We start from the raw sequence: 22681 nt of genomic DNA on the forward strand, positions 1-22681 counted from the left end.
AAAATCACTAATAGCAGTTCTGATATGTTTATTAGGCGTGCAATTATTTGTAATAAGAGATTTGAATTGTGGGTGAGTTGTCCATATAGTTTCAAAGCGGAAAACCTTTTCTTGAGGAGGTTTATATTTATGTAGGTGTAATAATAGAGGGCAATGGTCCGAGTATGTTCTTGGTAGGTGTTATACAGATGCTTCCAGAAACATGTTTAACCAATCATAATTAGCTATAAATCTATCAAGTCTTTCTAATATTTGATTCTTAAAATGTCTATTGTTCGTCCACGTAAAACGACTACCCGTATATCCTAGATCAACTAGGTTGCAATAATTAACGCATCGTATAAATGTCACACCATCGATTATTGATATCTAAACCCCCATATTTCTCTGAAGCTTTAGTGATTTCGTTAAAATTCCCACCAACTACCCAAGGCCTTTTTAAGTGATCATGCAATGCCTTAAGGTTATCCCATAGAATTGACCGAGCAAAGGAATCATTTTTTGCGTATATAATAGATAATAGCCAAGTATTAGGGTTCGGAAGTACTCGGACAATGGAGTGTATCTCTTGGCCCGTAACTGGTACTTGATCCAATTTAAGTACATCGTCTTTTCAAAGCAAAGCAGTCCCCCCCCCCCCATATAGGCCTTCAATCGGTGATTGTGCTAAATTTGTAGAACCTAACTCGTCTCTCGGACCATCATGATCTTGAAGATGCGTTTCTAGCAGTGCTACCAAAGCTGGCTTGTGGTAGTTGAGCATAGAGCTAAAATTTCTCCTAAATTCCGGTGATTAAGCTCCCCGGCAGTTCCATAATATAAACTGCATGGATGGATTATTGGAAGATTATGGTGGAGGGGACTGGTCCCCCCTCTCCATTGGTTCCGTCAGTTGAATCATCGATGGAATCATCACTATAGCATACTTCCCTACCTCCGGATTGTGGGTTGGTCTGATGTTTAGGGAACAACTTCGTAACTCCTGTGGGCAAGCGAAGATCACTTTTCTTTCGTACTGTTATTTGAGGATGTAAGTTTTTCTTCCATTTAGGTAACACAGTATTAGCCTTTTTTCGCGTATCTCAGCCATTGTTGCTGCTACTTCTGACTGCACCATTTCGTCTAGTTCGTATGGAGGTGGATTGTGCTGATGGAGTGGACTGGTTGGAGGAGTTAGTGGATGGTAGGCTGAGGCTTGTGCATGCAATGGCGTTGGTGGTGCTATCATTGCTCTGTGTTTAATCCAAGGGACAAAGGTTTGGGGTGGTTGTTGCTCTATTTATCTATGTGGTTGTCTCTCCCCCTATCTTTCTTTTTGTTCCTATCTTATGTTAATGTCTCTCTTTTTATTCTCTAATTCCATGAACTAAATTTCCATTAATCAAAGATCAATTTTCAGTTCTTAATTGCAATTGTGTTGTTTGGGACGTTCAATTTACTTTTTATAATTTGTCCAATCAAATATTATTTTATTTATTATAAAGTTTTATCTTGAGTTTTTTTTCCTAATCTCTTTCACCAAAATACTCCTAAAAGATAACTCAATTACTCGTCACACTTCAAAAAGATGGGTGCAAAACTCAAAATATGGCAAATCCATTCATCAAACATATTTCACGTTAAGCACTAAATGTACTTTTTTTTTTCAAACAATGGTATATTAGTCAATTTATATGAGTCTCAACATTTTATTTGTAATATTTTTACCCGCACAAATGATGTATAAAGAAGAAAATTATATTATTTTAATTCTTTGTTGGACCTAGAAATCGAACTTTGATCGTCAATAATTTTTATTGCAAGTGGTTGACAAATAAACTACACCCTTGGATGCACACAAACTGTGATTTTACAAAAAATCTTTTCCTTAGTCACCATTTTGTTCAAACATAGAGGAAACATAACAGGGAAAAGGTTCGAATTACTTTCCTCTAACTTCACATCATCCATTTTTTACTCTTACGTCAAATTTACGTTTTACCTTGGTCATTTCCAAATAAAGTTGCCAAGGGACCGGTCTCTTGCAGAAATGCAAGGTAAGACTGCATATAATAGATTTGACATAGTTTGGCCCTTCGCTGAACCCCAAACATAACGACAACTTAGTGCACCGGGCGGTCGTATTGTAGATGAAGTCACCCTCTTCTCATTCCAGCAATGAAGAAGCCACTTTAGCACTCCCCATTTAGTGTCAAAAAACTTGTTGTGATATACATTTGATGCCAAAAAGTCCTAAACCTATGCCTTTTAATCTTGTTGTAACACCAACAGATGTGACAAAATTAATGGTTTATTTCTTTTTAACAATCACTAAACAAAGGTAAGCTATTAAACGACTAAGTACACCAGTGAGCAGCAGTAACTCTAGAGAATGACCCCATTGATGTACATCAAATCCTAGCTCCAATAGCTTGGCACAACGAGTTATCAACCATACTCCTGAATATCTGAAGAGAAACAAAAAATAAAGTTGAACCAATTTAGCAAAACATATGAGAAAATGCTAATAAACATGATCAGCAAGAAGTAAAAGTTGGTCATTTAAGTAGACTCAAGATTATTAATCTCGCTTTTCTTAAGTGTCTCGAAAGGGAGCTTTGGTGACAGTCAAGTTGTCTCTATGTGACCTATAGTTCACGAGTTCGAACCGTGGAATGAGCCATTGATGCTTGCATCGGGGTAGGCTACCTACATTATATCCCCTTGGGGTGAGGCTCTTCCCCGGAACCTGAGTGAACGCGAGATGCTTTGTGCCCCGGGTTGCCCTTTTTCTTAAGTGTCTCGATCATCGATAGGACTGTCAACTATGCAGTATTCCTAGTTTCCAAGATGGCATTTGCAATTTCACCAGTTACCTTGTTTTACAACTATCTTTTTTTTTTCGAATTGTTTCCTTCGTTTGTTTCAAAGATGTGAGCGTCAACTAATTAAACAAGGTTCAATTTGGAAGGTATCCTAAAAACAAGCAAATACAACAACAACAACAACAAATTCAGTGTAATCTCACAAGTGGGGTCTAGGGAGGGTAGTGTGTACGCATACCTTACCCTTACATGGAAGGTAGAGAGGCTGTTTCCAGTGAAAACAAGCAAATGAAACCAGAAATACTTAAGATGCAAAATTGTTTTCTGTATACTAATTGGTTTCATATGCATGGTGCGGAACAAATGTAAAGCCAAAACATGGCTTCCTAAATGAAACTAAAAGGCTAACTTCGATTCAATCTCCTGCACATGTTGAATGATTTCAGATGCCCGTTCTATCAATCCGTTCACGTCTTTATTGCTCATTTGTCCTCTCATTCCACATTGCGACATAATTTAGAACATTGTGAAAGGTGAAAAATCATGTTAATGTTTCCGAGACTTGGTGCTAGCGACGAATCAATCTAATATTTTTCTAAATGATAATGAAACAACACAAACTACTGAGTATACAAGGCAATTTGTAAGGATGGGAATATGAAGTACCAACCTTTCAGCACTTGCAACGACAAAAGCTTCCATAGCCCACCTTGGGTAACAAAACTTTGCTACGTATTTTCCAACAGTACCGTCTGGTTCCTGGTTTGCAATGAGAGTCAAAACAACAGGAACGAGAACACACCACTGTTTGAATGGCCAACAAGAATCATGTCAGTATAAAGAATCAGAAGAAAGGTAATATATAAAAGGGCAGTGCTGTGTACTAAATTCCCGCTATGCGTCAGGTCTAGGGAAGGGCCGGACCACAAGGGTCTATTATAAATAGCCTTACCCTGCATTTCTGCAAGAGGTTGTTTCCACGGCTCGAACCCGTGACCTCCTGGTCATGGCAGCAACTTTTACCAGTTACGCCAAGGCTCCCCTCAAAAAAAGGTAATATATGACAATGAAAAGAAATCAGGAGAAAGAAGTACATGTCAATGATCGTATTACATACCAATTGCGCCTGTCCGGGTGCAAAGCAGATGGCAAATATATAAGCTATGCCGGTCACACAATATACAAGGCAGAGGAAGACAAGGTAGTTGTTGCCGAAGGATGATCTTGGACTATTTAAGAAAAAGAACATTGATAGGAAAACCAAAGGCTTTATAAGAGTATTGAAATGGTCTATTGTATCCTTGGCCATAAAATAAGCTAAACTGCTCATGCCGCTTTCTCTCTCCCTCCAGTATTCTAACTTGTCCAGTGAAAAGGATCTCAATGCTGCAATCTTACAGAGGAGTGCTGCAATTCATCAACAAAGATCAGAAAATGAGAAATGACAAAAAGTAGGTAACATGGCCTAGTATTTGGAACAGAAAAACATCCCACGTTTATATATAATAACAACAACAACAATAGACCCAGTGTCATCCCACAAGTGGGACGCACGTTTATATATGTGGTGGCTATACGAGTATGCTCTGAATGAGGCAATGAGTCAACTTTCAATCATATTTCCATAGAAAGTAAAGCCAGTTAAATCCACCACATATAAGGAAAATATATATAGCAAGTATTCTACTTACACACAGCAATCACACTATACATGTAGCCGTAGTATCCAAAGGTGTCACCCTTCTGGTTGGATAGGATTCCTAAGCATCCTCCAGCAACCAAAAGAATTAAATAATCTGCTGCTTGTATTTGAGCTTCTCGCAATCGCTGTTTGCCTACCCTGAAGATGGTAATCGCATTAAATATTATTATATAATGACTTGTGCAAGAAAAATAACAGATCTCATCCAGATAACTTTAGATGCAAATATTTCCATGTCATAAACTCTTAAAGTCACTGACACCATATTAGAAAATCAAGATATGCAATACCTTCCAAGATAATATCTGTACTGCCGGTTTACGCCTGGAGTGATTCTATTAGACATGTCATGGGATTTCAACAAGCCTTGAGACAGAGAATCTCGCTTCTCATGCCATGCATCGACGGAAAAAGATTGGTCGGGAGCTGCTGCAACACCTTTGGAGGACATTGCAATCTGATCACATAATTCCATCATATCGGGGGGTACCTTGTAACCGTTATGAAGCATCCATCGGACAGGAAGTTGTTCCACGGTCACACCTCCACCTGGTTTGACCATACCCTCAAGAATGTCAATGAAATGGTCAGGAGGATTTACACGATCGGGTACCGTGATTCCAAGGTTCGCAAAGTATTCTTCTACTTTCTTCACTGGGCCGTGATATGCAACGAGACCACCTTTGGCTAGAAGTACCAAGTCATCGAACATCTTATATAAGGTATAGCTGAAGAAAACAAGGATACATCATCCTATCACACATATATCAGAATATACTTAAATTGTGTGCACACATGGAAAATCACAGTCCTTTCAACACTATCCATTTCTTTTCTGTGGAGCGCAAAAATAAATCACGAGATAAATGCATCTTAAACTTTCTAAACTGCATATCTAGTTTCTGTGCAAAATAATAGAAGTTGATTGGAGATGAAAAGCTCTACATACCTTGGCTGGTGAACAACCATGCAAATATTTACACCTTCAAGAGCTTCACGTCGAAGGGCTTTAAGAAGTAGGTTAGAAGATGAGCTGTCTAAACCGGATGTAGGTTCATCCAAGATTAGCAGTGAAGGTTCCATGACCATTTCCATCCCCACATTTACTCTTTTCCTCTGGCCGCCAGAAATCCCACGCTTCTCAACCGTTCCAACCAGCGAATCTCTAACTGCCTGAAGACCCAATGATTCAATAACTCTCTCAACCACAAGAACCTTATCAGCCTTTGGCAAGTCTGCTGCTAGTCTTTATGATGTTGAAGGTTCAACCGAAGACATAAAATGGCCATAAAAAAATGAGAATGAGCTTTTAAAATGTCAAGTTAATCAAACTTGATCTGAATGTAAACTTGGAATAACATCTTATTGCATAAGCAAAGTCTAATAAAATATATGGAGAACAAATAGAAAGTAAATAAAAATATAAAGAAAGACAAAAGGCAATAGAACAATTTAAACAAAAATCATTTCAACAAAACTCAAAAAAAGAAAGACTGGATCTCGTTTATTTGAGTGCCAGTTTCTGTAAGGTAATATGAAAAACTATGCAGAGTCTATTAGTGTAACTTATACCTGCATCTCGCATTAAACCGAAGGTTCTCTTCGACAGTGAGGTTTCCATGGACTATATCATCTTGGGCAACAAAACCTATAATTTTCTTGTACAAGTGAATAGAATCAGCTCTTCCATTTATGAGAACCATCCCGGATAACGTGCATTGCGTTAGCTTCCCAGCCACCGCAGAAAGAAATGTAGTTTTCCCCGCCCCGGACGGACCCATGACAGCAGAAATCCGCCCGGGCATCAGTTTTCCAGTAACAGACCTCATCAAATGTTTGTGCTTCTTTTTAAGGGTAATTGTCAGGTCTTTGAAAACAATCTCAATTGGAGGCCTAGTCTTGATCTCCGTATTATCATCTGTCGCCATTGAAATAACTCCTGAGAATGTCATATTCTTAGTTTTTTGCTCCATAGCTTTCTCTTTCTCAAGTTGACCGTATGCATATTTAAAAATTTGACTCCTAGTATGCAGTTGTTTAGCATTTAGTGCTTGCTTCTTAATGTTCTTATCTCCAATCTGCATATGGAACCCCTCGATATTGTCTGTTTCATTTTCAATTGAATGCATCATTTTTGTGAGATCACTAGGTCCCTTTTTCTTTGCTTCTGAAGCCGCACTTGAGCTGCTTGGACCTTTAGGCGGTATGGATGCTTCATCGTTTGTTTTAGGTAGGTTGAAACCTCCTCTTGGTCCTTGCTTCACGCTCGTTTTCTTTGAGAAAGTGCGAGATAACTGCTGTTGCAATCCGAAAGCACGTTTCTTAGCAACATCTTTTACTAATCCCCACCTTTCTCTTGCTTGTGCAGTTTCTCGTGCATGTCTTGCTGCAGCTTCTCTTGACTTGGCGATTCTTGCGTACTTAGTATTTATGACTTGATCAGAGCAATTATAAAAGATGATCAGTATAAAACTCAAACCACCCTACATTTAAAGGTGAATAGAGGTCAGATACTATCCAACAACTTCATTTATAAAAAACATAAAAATAAAAAAAATTAAAACAGATCTGGGAACAGAAGCACCAAGTTCCCGAGATAAATTGAAGCTGAGGACAGGGAAATCTAGTGTGTTTTCATGAAAAAGAAAATGCAATTGACTGAACTAAATAAGAGTAAACTTACAATAAGGATAAAACCATATACATGCAGGTTTTGTTTCTCTGAATGCGCGCGGCAAGTACTCAATTTGATGCATGCTGCAATGATCAAAATGCCAAATAATGAACATCTTTGTTTGCTGTCATGTAAACGTAAATTGAAGCAAAAAAAATACATGAACGGATTCCCCAGTAAGAAAATGTAACTAGTGTGCTTTGAACATTAGCCTAAGGTGGCTCCGCCACTGGCTGTAACTTCCACCTTCCCTCTAACGAGCTAAGCTTTCAAAGCGTCTTAAGAGGATTTACCTTTCTGCGCCGTAGACCCCTTCCTGCAGTAATTTCTGGAATTGCACAAGTAGAAACATAGTGAATCAAGGTTGTAATAGAATTTTTAAAAAGTGACGATAATTAATGCATTGGAAATTTTAGTTCAAGTTAAAAGAGCCAGATTATGAAAAATTTGCAAGTACTTGGTTACTGCTTCAGAAGACAAACATGAAATGCTGTGAGTTGTGGGATCGAAATTCAATACCCTTCCGAACAGGTAACCTTTTTGGTTGTAGTCGGACAGTAAGATCCCGGTGAACAGAATAACTCCCCACCGCTTGTTTCACTACCCCACGTATCAGCTGCTCCACACGAGTGATTTACCTTGCCCGGAGGTTGTTGGTATGCATATCTGGAAATTTTCTTTACCAAACATGTATTAACTGATCATATGACTATAGAAAGGCATGCTGCAATAGAAATAAAGCAAAAGCGGAGCTAGAAACTTACGGATCACATACACCATTTGTTTTGTTGAGTGTAGCACGAGGGCAGTAAGCACCTAATGGGCAAGCTACATATGACATAATATGGAAAGCAAGTTACTCACAAAGTTTTTTTGAAAGAGAGCTAATTAAAACTGTATTTGGCAAGACATACATTCAATTTTGTTAGCATTCAAATTATTCACATCATCGTTAATGCAGAGGATGCAGTGTAATAACTAAGCAAAATAGTGACTTCTATCACAGATGACACCTTCATTGAGGACAAGACTAGACTCAGTGGCGGAGCCAATGTACATGTTACAGGTTCGGCTGAACCTAGTAACTTTAGAAATCAATTGAATATGTACAAATTCATAATTTAGAACCCAGTAACTTATTAGATATAGAATCCGAACCCAATAAATTCAAATCCTAGCTTCGCCTCTGGCTAGACTCATTACAACAAACTCTAAACACACCTTCAATTCTCGTACAAGAAGTAACATATATGCATAATAACTAAGCAATTCACATAAATCGTTGAGGAAATAACATATCAGATAATAAGGGAAGTAGTTAGATATACTCACGTATCATGCAAGTCAAGCCTCGGGGGCAGAAAAAACCCTCACAACAAGGTTGACTGTCACGAGTCCGATCAGGCATATCTTTTGCATTCTTAAGGTCAACTTTATTTGCAGGAACACTGCAAGCCCAACCCGGTTCACATCCAGGAACCCAAGATGTCAAGTTACAATTCTTATTGGGTTTTAAGACTTGAGTTTTTGTGGTTGATTTTGTAACCAGAAAACTGGAGAAGTAAAACTTCATCTCCGCAGCATTACATAGTCTCTGCGTCACGTCTGTTAAGATGATCAGCATACTGTCAGAATTCACCGTGTTTCGAACTATATCAGAATCTAAATAACCAAAATTTTGATGCACAAGTATGAAACAAAATGACAAAAACTTCCACTAAATGTTTGTGGCTCGTTTCTTTAAAAGTTTAAGTTATATACACTGGCAATATAAAGCATGCCAAGCTTAACATGCATATTATTTGTCAATGAACAAAACATAAACCCTTTCTTTAACATGCCCTATGAATTCATAAAAACAGCAATTTCTAGTTTAAACGAACGATTACACTAGATTCCCCATATTCTACAACGCATTTTATCAGCAGACAACGTGGCGACCAAAATTTTGCCAGCAAGTTCTTTAGGATCAAAACATCTTGTATTAAAAACATAAACAAATTAAGTATGATACTACAAAAGAAATTGAAATTAGCTACGAAACTTCGCCGCTAATCTGTCGCTAAATTGCTCGTAGCTAACAAAATTTCTTGATAATCTGTCGTTAATCCATTGCTAGCTACAGAATTTGTCTGTCGCTAACTCATGTTTTATTAGTTTATCGATAAACAAACTAATTGGTGAAACTCTGCCAATAGAAATAATAGCAAATCCCCAAATTCATTTCCAATTTAGCATGAATTAAGGTTTTTTGATGATGAAAACTAATACTCTATAAGCCCTCTACACATTAACATGTATGCAAATACATTATTAGAACAGAAAAAAGAAAATCAATACCGTTGGTCTCTTTAAAGCAATTGTTTAAGAAGTCCAAATTTTTGGCAAAATTAAATGCCTCTTTCAACTCAGCATCCCTAAAACAAAAACAGTAAGTAATAATTAGCAAATAAAAGTATACACACATATATTATAACTAAGAGATGATTAAATTATAAGCAATTAATTTAACACTTACACATCCTTAATGCAAAATCCCAAAGCAGTGGTAATATCATCATGGTATACTTTGGTTAGATTTGCAAGTTGGTTATAAATGAAAGATGCAAGAATAGGAACACCAGTGGCAATAGGATTAGAAGGAGGAGATTTATTACTATTTGCACAAAAAAAACATGGAAAGAAACTCAAACCAAGAATCATAAACAAATAATAACATGGCAACCATATCCTAATTTTTCCCATTTCATCTAATATTCCAAGAAAATGTTACCACTAATGATACATAATTAAATTGAAAAAACTCAAGAACAAAAATGGAGAATTTTGTAAAGGGAAATGGAGAGGAGAAGAAGGTAGCTCCAGAACCAAAAGGAGTTACAGGAGCCAAAAAAAACAAGAAAAAAGTTTTTTTTGGTCAAAAGATTTGAGAGAGGAATTGTGAGGGAGGTGTAGGAGTTCCTTTGTTTTTGGGAAGAGAAAAGGTATGGAGAGATTAATGGCTGAATTGGAGGATAGGAATTTATGTCTTGTGTTATAATGTGTTTTTTTGTTGTGCATGCAAATGTTTTTTTTTGATTGTTTTGTCCAACGTTGTTTTCTTGTTCCCAACACGTAGGCTTCCATGTCAACACACAAGTCAAAACTTGCGGTTATTTGAGGTTTTTTTTTTCTTTCTTTTTTCAACTTTGGGGAATGACAATTGATAATCCAATAAATATAGGATAGTTCCATATATTTTCTTTAGATTTGGTTTTTTAACACTTGGAAAGTACATCTCTCTTCATCCAATTTGATGTGATGGTACTTAATAGGGAGAAGTGCACAAATATGATTTTAAGACTGTCACGACCCAAAACTCAACTTGTCGTGATGGCGCCTATCATGATACTAGGCAAGCCGACTACTCATACATACCAACACTTTTGAATTCAAAATATACCAAAACAGGTTTAAATAAGTAAAAAATCTCATAAAACTGGATAAAAACGTCACAACTCAATACAGAATTTCTCAAAACCAGGGTGTCACTGAGTACATGAGCATCTATATAATAACACGGTCTGATACATTATCTAAGAAAGGAGAACTGAATACATAAAACTGAAAGATAGGGGAAGGAGAGTGAAGGTCTGTGGACGCCAAAGCAGCTACCTCGAGGAACTCCGAATTGAATGATGGCTCCAAAGTCAGCAACCACCGTACCTAGAAGCACCTGGATCTGCACACAAAGTGCAGGGTGTAGCGTGAGTACAGCTAACTGAATAAGTAACAAGTCTAGCCTTTGGGTTGAAAGCAGTGGCGAGCCTCACAGGTACAGTTCAATTACAGAAATACAGTACAAAAATGTAGACATGCTTTCAAGTTTAACAGTTAAAGCTCAAACAGGTAAGATATGTCAAGTACAACTGAAATGAGAAATGATACATCTTGATATCTACATGTCAGACGTGTATGGCAACTGAAAAACAAAAACAGTGATGAAATCATATGCATACTCTCGGAGTATCAATCACTCAGTCCTCCCATTCACTCCATCCTCACAATCACTCATTCCTCACAGTCACTCCATCCTCATAGTCACTCAATCCTCCCAATCGCTCGGCACTCGCGCTCGCACTCAGTATGTACCTGCGCTCACTGTGGGTGTGCAGACTCCAGAAGGGAAGATGCAGCCCAAGCACTATATAAGCCAATCATGGCATAAATCAATAAAGCCTGTTGCGGCGTGCAGCCCGATCCCATAAATATCCTCACAATCAGGCCCTTGGCCTCACTCAGCCACCAATCTCTCCAGTCTCTGGGGCTCACAATGTCATGAAAATCAGGTCAAACAATGATGATATAAAGTATCAATAAATGGCAATAGAAATTGGGATATGATATGCGAATGATAGAACTGACTGAGTACATAATTTCAAATTAAGCAAGTAATTTAACCGCAATACGGCCTCTGTGGGTCCAAACAGTACTAGCATATATCCTAAGCATGATTTCTAGCATGAATCGTAGCTCAATTTCTCGAACATATGGAGAATAAACAGATAACAACAAGGTTAATCAACTTTTTAGTTCCACGAAATCGCTCGAGTCACAATTCCTACGGTGCACGCCCACACGCCTGTCACCTAGCATGTGCATCACCTCAACATCGACCACATCACACATAATTAAGGGATTCATACACCCAGAACTAAGCTTAGAAGTGTTACTTACATCAAACCATGCAAATCTCTACTCCAACAAACCCTTGTCTCGTGAATCGGCCTCTGAATATCTCGAATCTAGACACAAACAATTCGATACAATCAACTCAAGCTATAGTAATCAATTCCATATGAAAATACTAAGTTTTATATCAAAAGTCAAAAAAATCAACTCAAAAGTCAACACCCCCCTGCTCATGTCTCGAAACCCGATAAAAGTTACAAAATCCAAACATACATTCAACCCCGAGTCCAACCGTACCAAAATTACTCAAATGTGATACCAAAATCTCGCTCAAATCCCCAAAATTTGGCCTAAGAAGTTTTCTCCATTTTTTCCAATTTTTTCTACCCAAATCATTAATTAAATGATGAAATCAAGGATATATTCATGTAATTTAATCAAAAACCAAGTAAGAATCATTTACCTGCACTCCCTTGAAAATCTCTCCAAGATTCGCCTCAATCCGAGCTCCCAAAATCAAAATGCGAAATAAACTCAAATCCTCATTTTTAGACTTTAAATTCTGCCTAGATGTCCCTTCTTCACGATCGCGGGAAAAAACTTCGCGATCGCGAAGCACAAACTCAACTGCCCCAGAACTTACCCTGCGCGATCGCATAAAAACCCATACAAACGCGATGCATAGGCTTCCCATGCCTACGCGATCGCGGACAGACCCACACGTTCGCATTGAACAATGCCCGTGGCCAGCTCCTGCCTCGTTTCCTCCTGCGAACGTAGCCTAGCCCACGCGTTTGTGATGCACTGCTTCCTCCAGCTTATGCTATCGCAGCCCAAAACTTACGATCACATATAATTAAACCTCAGCTGCCCAAAATTAGGCTACGCGATCGCGGACCCATCCACGCGATCGCATAGAAGGAAACTAGACCTGTAACCTCAGCTATCTTCTAAGTCCAAATTCCAATCCGTTAGCCATCCGAAATCCACCCAAGGCCCCCGGGACCTCAACCAAACATACCAACAAGTCCTAAAACATTATATGAACTTAGTTGAGGCCTCAAATCACATCAAACAACATCAAAAACACGAATGCGCATCGATTCAAGCCTAATGAACTTATGCATTTCTAACTTCTACATCAAGTCCAATTGATCTCAAATTTTGCACGCAAGTCATAAATGATACAACGGACCTATTCCAACTTCCGAAACCAAAATACGAGCCCGGTAACCACAAAGTCAACTCTCGGTCAAACTTCTCAATTTCCAAACTTCTAATTTTCCAACTTTCGCCATTTCAAGCTAAAATCAACTACGGACCTCAAAATCACTATCTGGACACACTCCTAAGTCCAAAATCACCCAATGGAGCTATCAAAACCATCAAAACTCCATTCCGGAGTCGTTTACACATAAGTCAACATCCAGTCAACCTTTTCAACTTAAGCTTCCAACCTTGAGACTAAGTGTCTCAACTCATTCCGAAACTATCCCCAGACCCAAACCAACTACCCCGACAAGTCACATAACAACAATTGAGCATAGAATGAGCATCAAATGGGGGAACAGAGCTACAACACTCAAAACGATCGGCCAGATCGTTACATCCTCCCCCTCTTAAATGTTCGTCCTCGAATGGATCTAGAAACATACCTGGAGTCTCAAATAGGAGTGGATATCTGCTCCGCATCTCCTGCTCGGTCTCCCAAGTAGCCTCATCAACTGGCTGACTCTATGTTCTTTGACCTCAACTTTCTAACCTGCTGATCCAAAATGGCCATCGGCTCCCCATCATAAGTCAAATCACCATCCAATTGAACCATGCTGAAGTCCAAAACATGAGACGGATCGCCGACATACTTCCGATGCATCGAAACATGAGACATCGGATGAACACTCGACAGACTAGGCGACAATGCAAGTTTGTAAGCTACCTTTCCAATCCTCTAAAGCACCTCAAAAGGCCCAATATACCGAGGTCTCAACTTGCCCTTCTTCTCGAACTCATAACACCCTTCATGGGTGAAACTTTGAGCAGTACCTTCTCCCCCACCATGTAAGCAACATCATGAACCTTCCGATCGGCGTGACTCTTCTGTAAGCAAACTCTGCTAGCGGCAGAAACTGATCCCATGAACCCCCGAAATCTATGACACAGGCGTGTAGCATATCCTCTAATATCTGAATAGTACGCTCGGACTGTCCGTCCGTCTGAGGGTGAAATGTTATACTCAACTCAACCTGTGTGCCCAACTCTCACTGCACTACTCTCCAAAACTACAAGGTTAACTGTGTGCCCTGATCTGAAATGATGGAGACTGTCACACCGTGAAGGAGAATAATCTTGGGGATGTACATCTCAGCCAACCGCTCCAAAGAATAAGTAGTCCCAACTGGAATGAAATGCGCGTACTTAGTCAACCGATCCACAATCACCCAAATAGCATCAAACTTCCTCGAAATCCGTAGGAGCCCAACTACAAAATCAATGGTGATACACTCCCATTTCCACTCTGGAATCTCAAGCCTTTGAAGTAATCCGCCCGATATTTGATGCTCGTATTTCACCTGCTGATAGTTTAGGTGCCGAGCTACAAACCCCACTATATCCTTCTTCATCCTCCTCCTCCAATGGTGCTGCCTCAAGTCCTGGTACATCTTCGCGGCACTCAGATGAATGGAATACCACGAACTGTGGGCCTCCTTAAGAATCAACTCACGCAACTAATCTACATTAGGCACACAAATCCAATCCTGCACCCCATCATCCCCAATAGTAGCCTCCTTAGCATCATCGTGCTGAATTGTGTCCTTAAGGTCAAGCAAATGGGGATTATCATACTAGCACTCTTGATGCAATCATATAAGGAAGACCAAGAAACCACACAAGCTAGAACCCGACTAAGCTTCGAAACATCTAATCTCACAAACTGATTGGCCAAGGCTTGAATATCTGATGCAAGCGGCCTCTCACCAACAAGAATAAAAGCAAGGTTACCCATACCACCGCCTACCTACTCAAAGCATCGGCCACCACATTGGCCTTCCCGGGATGATACAGAATGGTGATATCATAGTCCTTTATCAGGTCCAACCATCTTCGCTGCCTCAAATTTAGATTCTTTTGCTTGAACAAGTGCTGGAGACTCCGATAATCTGTAAATGCTTCACAAGATACACCATAGAGATAATGCCTCCAAATCTTTAATGCATGAACGATGGCTGCCAGCTCAAAATCATGGATGGGGTAGTTCTTCTCATGGGGCTTCAACTGACGCGAAACATAATCAATCACTCTACCCTCCTTCATAAGGACTGATAAGTGGAGATTTTGACTACTTGTTATCACCTTTTAGCTTTCATTTTAGTCCAAGAGCTTTTAATTGTATTCCCGAAAACTGATGAAATATGCTAAATGGCAGTAGTATTGGAAAATGAGCCACTAAGATAAAATCCAACTCAAGAAGGAGTGATATGAACTCAAGAGCAAAATCAGGCACAAAAGCTCAAAGTGCGGACCGCAGATTTCCATCTGCAGCCGCAGATTGTGAAGGAAAGTTTATCAGAGACCAAGTGCAAAGTACGGTCCGCACATGAAATGTGCGATCGCAGAAGCTATGCAAGAGTAGAACTTCAGAGAGTGTTCATTTCAAGAATTGAAGGAAGTGCGGACCGCACAATTATTGTGCGGCCGTAGAAGTCAGCTACGCGGCTGCACTCAGAAATGTGCAGTCCGCAGAAGAGCCCTATGCGGCCGCACCCAGAAATGTGCGGACCGCAGAATATGAGAGATGAGGCCGCATTTTAGAATTGTGTGGCCGCAGATTAAAATTCTGTCAAGACTGAAGCAAAGTGCGGACCGCACATCGAATTGTGCAGCCGCAGAACCTCCAAAAGGTCATTTTTGTCCGAAAATTCCAACTTTGTATAAATAGAATAGTTTCATGAAATTAGGTCAAGTTTTGAATATTCAAAGTGCTCTAGCCGTTTCTTCTTGCTTCTTTAGGAAACTTTATAGCTTATTTTGGTGATTTAACATTGGGCTTTTATATTTTAATCTTTCAATATGAGTTTTATTATATTTTCTTCTTTGTTTTCTTCTATACCCACTATGAGTAGCTAGATTTTTACTAGGGTTGGGACCCAACCCTAGTGTGAAAACCTTATGGGTGATTAATTTTATGCTTGTTTATGAATGGGTGTATGTTATTTTGCTAGGTTTATGCTTCAATTGTGAAATTAATGGTTGCAAACATTGATTTATGCCTATTTGACTTAATCTCTTCTTGAGAAGAGAGATCTAGTCTAAGTTAACTTAGCTAACAAGGAATTGGGTCAATTGAGAGATTGAGTAACCCAATTTAAGGGTTCAACCTAGAGATAGTAACAACCCTACTTGAGCTCTTATCAACTATTTTGGTAGATACCCATTTGGTCTTGAGAAAGTCAAATTGGGAAAAACCACTCGTTGACCGAGAGGTATTGAGTGGGAAACGTAGTGTTGTGAGCTATAGTACACCCCAATCAACAATACAACATAAATGTCTTTATCCTATCAGGCAAACACCTAGGTCATGGTCACAGCCTTAGGCCTTTTTATATCTTTGAAAACCATTAAGAAACAATCTTCTCTAGTTTTATACCTTTAGATTTGCAATCCTTAGTTAATTTTAGAAGTAAAAACAATACCTTGTTTGTGGAAGTGCAATCTAGATACTTCACGCACTCACTCCAAATATATACTACTAATTCCCAACGTAGCTCCCTGTGGATTCGATCCCGACTCCTTGTTGGGTTATATTATTGCAAACGACCATGTCATACCTCGTTAGAGGCGTGTATTTGGAAGTGATCAATTTTTGGCGCCGTTGCCGGGGAGCTAAATACGGGTTTAGCTATATAATTGGTTTTGTGTGTGAATTATCTTCTTTTGCTTCCGTGTCACTAATTTTTTCTATAAAATAATTGTAGGTGCAACAATGGCTCTCAACAACAACGACCCACTCGGAAACATGCCTATGGGGGATGTGGACATTGAGGACGACCAAGTTGAAAAGGTTCCTCTTGAACCTCAAGCAAATAGAAGAGGCCGACAGCCTCAAGACAACGTCCCAGTTCCACCCCCACCTCCACAAAGAGCGGCTCCACACCGAGTGTTGCCAAATGAAGGGTATGCAAGTGCCATAGTCCATCCCCGTATTAGGGTGGAAAACTTTCAAATCACGAACGTAATGCTCACATTGCTAGAGCAACGAGGATTCTTCACTGGGGCTCCGAGTCAAAATTCATACAAACACCTGAAGAGGTTTGTGAACACTTGTTGGGGGAGTAAACATATAAACGTCTCCGAGGATGCTTTAAGGTCGAGGCTATTTCCTTTCTCTCTATGGGGGAAAGCCTTGGATTGGCACTCCATCCATACATGGGATGAATTGGCAAAAATTTTTTGCAAGTTCTTTTTTCTCGGGAATATGGCTACTCTTAGAGACGAGATTATATCATTCAAACAAGAACCCAATGAGCCGTTGCATGAAACATGAGAGGTACCAAACAATGGTCAAGAGTGCCCCAGCAATGACATGACAGAGGTTATGATTCAACAAACTTTCTATCGGTGATACTGCCAATCAATGCGTGGTCAACCAACTTGCTGGTGGAAATTTCATGACAATGCCGTATGCGGAAGCTTGTGAGATTTTAGATGAGATGGCGGATACTTCATCGACATGGAAAAGTAGAGCAAATGTTTCTCAAGGCGATCCACATGTGATTCACCTACATAAAGAATTACATGATCATGGGCAAGCCATTGCCGAGTTGGCCACCATGATGAATCAATTAGCCAAGGCTCAACTTCAACAAGTTCAAGGTCCTAAGCAAGTCAATACAATGGAGGGATTTGGTATGATGGTGAACAAAAGAAGGCAAAAGAGTCTACAAGTACAAAACCGTGTGGAAAATTATGTACAAGAAGATAGTGGGTTTGATCACGATGAATATTACAATGAACAAGATGTCACGACCCAAACCGATGGGCCGCGACGGGCACCCGATACCTTACTCAATCGAATACCAACATAACGTATCTTTTCGTATCATAATATCATAGATAACTGAGCCGGAGAGGCTGCCATGAAATAGGTAGAATACAACATGTAATACCAACTTATACATAAGACATATAGGCCTCTAAGACCAAAATAACCACTTGTACACTAAACATAGGCCGACAAGGCCATACAATATTTTACGTACATGACATTTGTCTACAAGCCTCTAAGAGTACACACTTAACATAAAGGTCGGGACAGGGCCCCGCCATATCAAACAATACGCGTCTAAATCATACTGACCAAACAAGCAACTCCGGAGCAAATGGAGCACACCAACATCTTCCGCTGAGCTAATAGCCTACCTGAAGGACTCTCGACCTGTCTATCGGGACCTGCGGGCATGAAATGCAACGTCCCCAGGCAAAAGGGATGTCAGTACGAATAATGTACCGAGTATGTAAGGCACATAAATAAGTACATAACAGACATAGAAGAAATGTAGAGTAAATGACTCAACCTGTAAGTCTGGATAACTCTGTAAATCATGAAATAATTGTAGTGTCATGCATATGCGTATGAATGTCATGTCGTGCATAGGTACATGTTTCATAACATCATCAGGCCTCTGAGGGCATCCCATCGTATCATCTCGGTCACTGTGGGCAAAATCATCAACGTATACCAGCTGATTAGGTGGTGGTGCGTATATAACGCCATAACCTTTCCCATATCCCATATACATATATATATACCCGTATATAATTCCATCTGGTCATGGGTCAATGTGCATGTATAAATGCATGAAATGCATATGAAATACGTTAATAAAATCTCTCGGTATGTCATAAGACCATTATGCCTCTGATTAATATCATGAAATATACTTTACCAACTTACGTGTTTTTGAGACCCATGAACAGATGATAGAATAATATGACATATTGGGAATCAAAAACATAAGCATCTCTAGTATTTCTATGAATAGAGTCATTTATGGAAGTTGTGCATTTGCTCGTTTCATTTGTATCGTATGGATCATGCCAAAAGGAAAGAAGGGATAGCCTTAACATACCTGGAGTAGGGAAAAATTCGTATGGTATTCTTGAGAAGGATTGCACCGTACTCCCTAGAGTTGGAAAATCCCGTTGTTATTACGCAGTGCAATTTCGTATGATTTGCTTTGCAAATCTAAGACTGCCGTCACTATAGTAGCATGAGGTCTCATATGAATCTTCAAAAATTCCCTTACCGATATTCCTTGTTTTCCCTTTCTGTATATTCCTTGCCAAAATAATGAATTTGATCATAATTTTGTTGTGAAAGCTTTCATCTGTAACCTTGAACTTTTTGGAGTTATACCTTTTCACTTTTTGAACCAATAAAGGCCTTCTTAATTAGATCTTTACACCAAGAAATGAGATATGGATGTAGTAGTGCCACCTCCTCCTTAGGCATTGATTAGTTGGCAATTTGTTGTCATACTTACATACCCACATGTATAATTGTCCCCTTATAATTATCTAACAAATTTCACTTAAATATATCCACAAATCCAATATTTAACCAATTACCCACATAATTAAGAATTATCTCAATTTACTTAAAATACTACTTACTTTAATACACTTTATACACCTTACTATCATGGCCATGTAGTACCTTGTATGGTACTAGTCCATAAATACCGGGTGTTTTAGCTCGGGCCATATTTTATTCCAAAATATCAAACTTCGACGAAATTTATTTTCTTCGATTTGCTTAACCTCTCACCTTCACGAATTTACTCACCACTTGTTTGAAATAACATAATGCTTATAATCTCAAAATAATCTCATTCTCGAACTTACGTCGATTAACTTACGACGAAACTTTAACATACAAAAATGCGGGATGTAATATCTCATTTCCGAGCTCCCATCAATTTACTTATGGCGTACTTTCACGTACAAAAATATGGGGTGTAACATCATTCCCCCCTTTGGAACATTCGTTCTCGAATGTTGACTGATGCACTTATCATTCTCATAACCCATAACTCTTGCGAATACTTTAATACTCTCCTTGCCATTTAGGTAGCTGTTCTGTGAATAAATCCAAAGGCCAGGGAATTCCCCCCTTTAGGCCTCTTTCCCACACCATGGCTTGTGATCGGAATCCTTCCAATCTCGCAACTATTGCTACCTTCTATCATGCAGCCTGTACGATACTGACCTTGTAAGTGCACCTATACGACACCTCTCTCCTTTTTCCTCCAGCTTTTAGCCAATCTCTAGGCCTCACTTTGTAAACATATACAGAGCTTGATATAATGTCTCTCTGGGAATCTATAGGTATACTGAAGTTCTTCGCTCCGTACTTTGTTGAACTTACAAATATTGCTATACCTTATTTCATAGTTTCGTTTATCCATCCGTATGACTTTACTGCATCTAGCTGGGTCATACTATACCATGACTCTTACTTCGATTTATTGTTACTGAGGTCTACGACCAAACTCGAGGTTACTCTCATTGCTTATCCTATATGCATAAAGCTAAGTCTTTCAACGCTTCTTCATTACTGTTCATCTTAAGACTGATGACCTAATCTCATCTCGTACTTTGCAACTTTTATCCATCCGTTGTCGATTCACCTCAATGTTGATCTACAATCTTCCATTGATAACTTGAAACTTCTGACGTAATACGCTGCCACTAGGGCTTATGTTGCATTGAGGAATATTTGAAATGATTTTCCTGATCCACTTGGGGGCGATACTGTACTTCAATAATCATATTTTATAGCATTCCAATGTGATTCACCTTACGTGGGTATTTTAATTCCGTACAATTCGTGAAATCCTCTTCAAATCATTACTCAATCGAAGTCCCGAACGTCATCCTTTATCTACAAAATTAAACCCTTATTCTATTACCAGGGCAACATTCCACCTCTTTTAAATGCCATTGTCTTTGACTCCTTTGAGTTCATTCAGGCTATACTGAGCTTTGTATAACTTAGAGAAACCATCAGATCTTCTTGTTTTCATAGGCTTAATCCTGAGGACTTATCCATTTCGTCACCTTCTCACTCGCCCTTTCTTATCCTTACTCCTGTCTTCCTACAATCTTGTCGCTCTACCATACTTTAGCTTGCGACCCATACATATCCATTTATACTACTCGCAGCCTTCCTTCAACTTCCTTGCACCATAGGTTTTCTTGTGTTATTTTGGAACATCAAGCGAGTCATCGCATCGTCTCTAACTCTCCTTCACTCTCTTAGCTAGACCTCTCGATATTTGAAATCCATAGGTTGGAAGATATGCCACTAACGACGCCGCTATCATTCCTGGATACTGAATCCCAGCGCTTTTAGCCTTCTATCTTAAGTATAGATTATTCACCACCTTCTGTACCTGAGTATCTCGTAAATTGTTCACCTTTAGCTTACTTACCTTAAAATCTCACATCACATCTTCTATCTCTTTCATCACCTCCCTTCCATATAGGTATAATTCACATCCACAACTTGAAGCTCTATTATAATACTTGCACCTCTGGTGTATACACAATCCGATGGAAGCTTCATACTGACTTCTGATGAGGCTGGTACTCTTCTAACTGGATTTATCGTAGAGCCGTTATAGAATATGGTTGTTGTACTTCTGTCTTGTACCTATGATATTAAGAGTGATCCTGTAGTATTCTCAATCACGAGGTCTATAATTTTCTGGGTCCAATAATCAGACTCCTGATTTACTTCGTTGATGTAACTCTTTATTTTCTTCTTCCTTCTGATCAGTCTTGAGGATTAAGCTATCTTCCAATCTGCGACTCATGGTATTAGTTATTACTTTAACCTTTCATGGACGCTCTGGAATATCCGTGATACCGTCATTTAACAATTCAATCCTTTATCTATTACCTGGACTCAATTTTTTTCTTTTAACTTATTCCGGAGTCTTCTACGGCTGTATGAATGACAACATATATGGTGCATGGATATCACTCTGAAGTCTTAAGTGCATAATCCCTTTTGTTCCCTCTGAGCTTCCTTTAACCGTAAGCTATTACTTTTCCAGGTCTTTCTGCCCCTCTGTTGCGTGTATACTTAGCTTATCTTAGTTCCCACGGATGCCAGAATTTTTGTGCAACTCACATGGTCTCGAATATTACTTTTGATTTTTCTTCCTGTTCCTTAGCCATGGTAGGTGCCACTTCCTTTGGAGTGCTTACAATGTTGTTGTGAGACTGTTGTTACACAACCATTTCCTCTTTGGGTCATTGTGCTTAGGTTGAAGCCTTCTTCCTTATTTCCTCAGCTAGTCTTTCGTTGTAGTACTTAAGGAGAACCCTTGACTCTTGTAAAACTGTGAGCTTATTACAGACCTTGTGATGTCCTTCCTTGCTTATAATTATCCGTAGTTGCTTACTTCCACGCCCTTGAGCTTGTACGGTTTCTCCTGAGCTTAAATTTTAACTGTTTCCCAGTGGCACTCTCTTTTATTTCCCTAACACTCATACGTAACCTTTAACTATCCCTACTCCTATCTGAATATTTTTCAAGGATCACGATATCATTATCTGCGAGACTGGATTCACTATGTTGGGGTTCACTATGTTTATCTTGCACGATCTGTTGATTTGTCTATATCCTCTCGTCTCAACTATTAACTACTCGTTGGCCCATTCTCATATCAATATTCTGCGTTATCTTTTTTGGCTTATTTCCTTTGCCTTAATGTACCTCACGTACTGGCTCCTTATCTATCAATAACATCCCGGGCAGGAACC

General features: G+C 39.2%; 1 protein-coding gene across 2 annotated transcripts; it reads right to left on the minus strand.

The window, feature by feature from the left end:
- Window positions 1843-10186, minus strand: LOC109229621 (putative white-brown complex homolog protein 30). Of its 2 annotated transcripts, none has more exons than XM_019395130.1 (14): window positions 9699-10186; window positions 9521-9597; window positions 8513-8785; window positions 7945-8008; window positions 7700-7846; window positions 7474-7508; window positions 7190-7263; window positions 6079-6989; window positions 5456-5752; window positions 4797-5234; window positions 4496-4644; window positions 3922-4211; window positions 3475-3608; window positions 1843-2447 (listed from the first exon to the last, which is right to left on the minus strand). In XM_019395130.1, the coding sequence occupies exons 1-14, from the start codon at window positions 9923-9925 to the stop codon at window positions 2291-2293; spliced, it is 3273 nt and encodes a 1090-aa protein (XP_019250675.1). In that variant the 5' UTR covers window positions 9926-10186; the 3' UTR covers window positions 1843-2290. The 2 variants fall into 2 exon arrangements, 1 of the variants encoding a protein (XP_019250675.1); XR_002068582.1 differs by having other exon boundaries at window positions 2343-2447; window positions 4496-4639.

Source organism: Nicotiana attenuata, chromosome 7 (assembly GCF_001879085.1).
Source record: "Nicotiana attenuata strain UT chromosome 7, NIATTr2, whole genome shotgun sequence".
Taxonomy (NCBI): Eukaryota; Viridiplantae; Streptophyta; class Magnoliopsida; order Solanales; family Solanaceae; genus Nicotiana; species Nicotiana attenuata.

Excerpts from the sequence above, each read along its gene's own strand:
- LOC109229621 (XM_019395130.1), bottom strand. The coding sequence starts at position 9,925 with ATGGGAAAAATTAGGATATGGTTGCCATGTTATTATTTGTTTATGATT. Across the intron at positions 8,786-9,520 it reads TTGCTTTAAAGAGACCAACG|ACGTGACGCAGAGACTATGT; the intron begins GTATTGATTTTC and ends TCATCTTAACAG. Across the intron at positions 2,448-3,474 it reads GTCGTTGCAAGTGCTGAAAG|ATATTCAGGAGTATGGTTGA; the intron begins GTTGGTACTTCA and ends GTTTCTCTTCAG.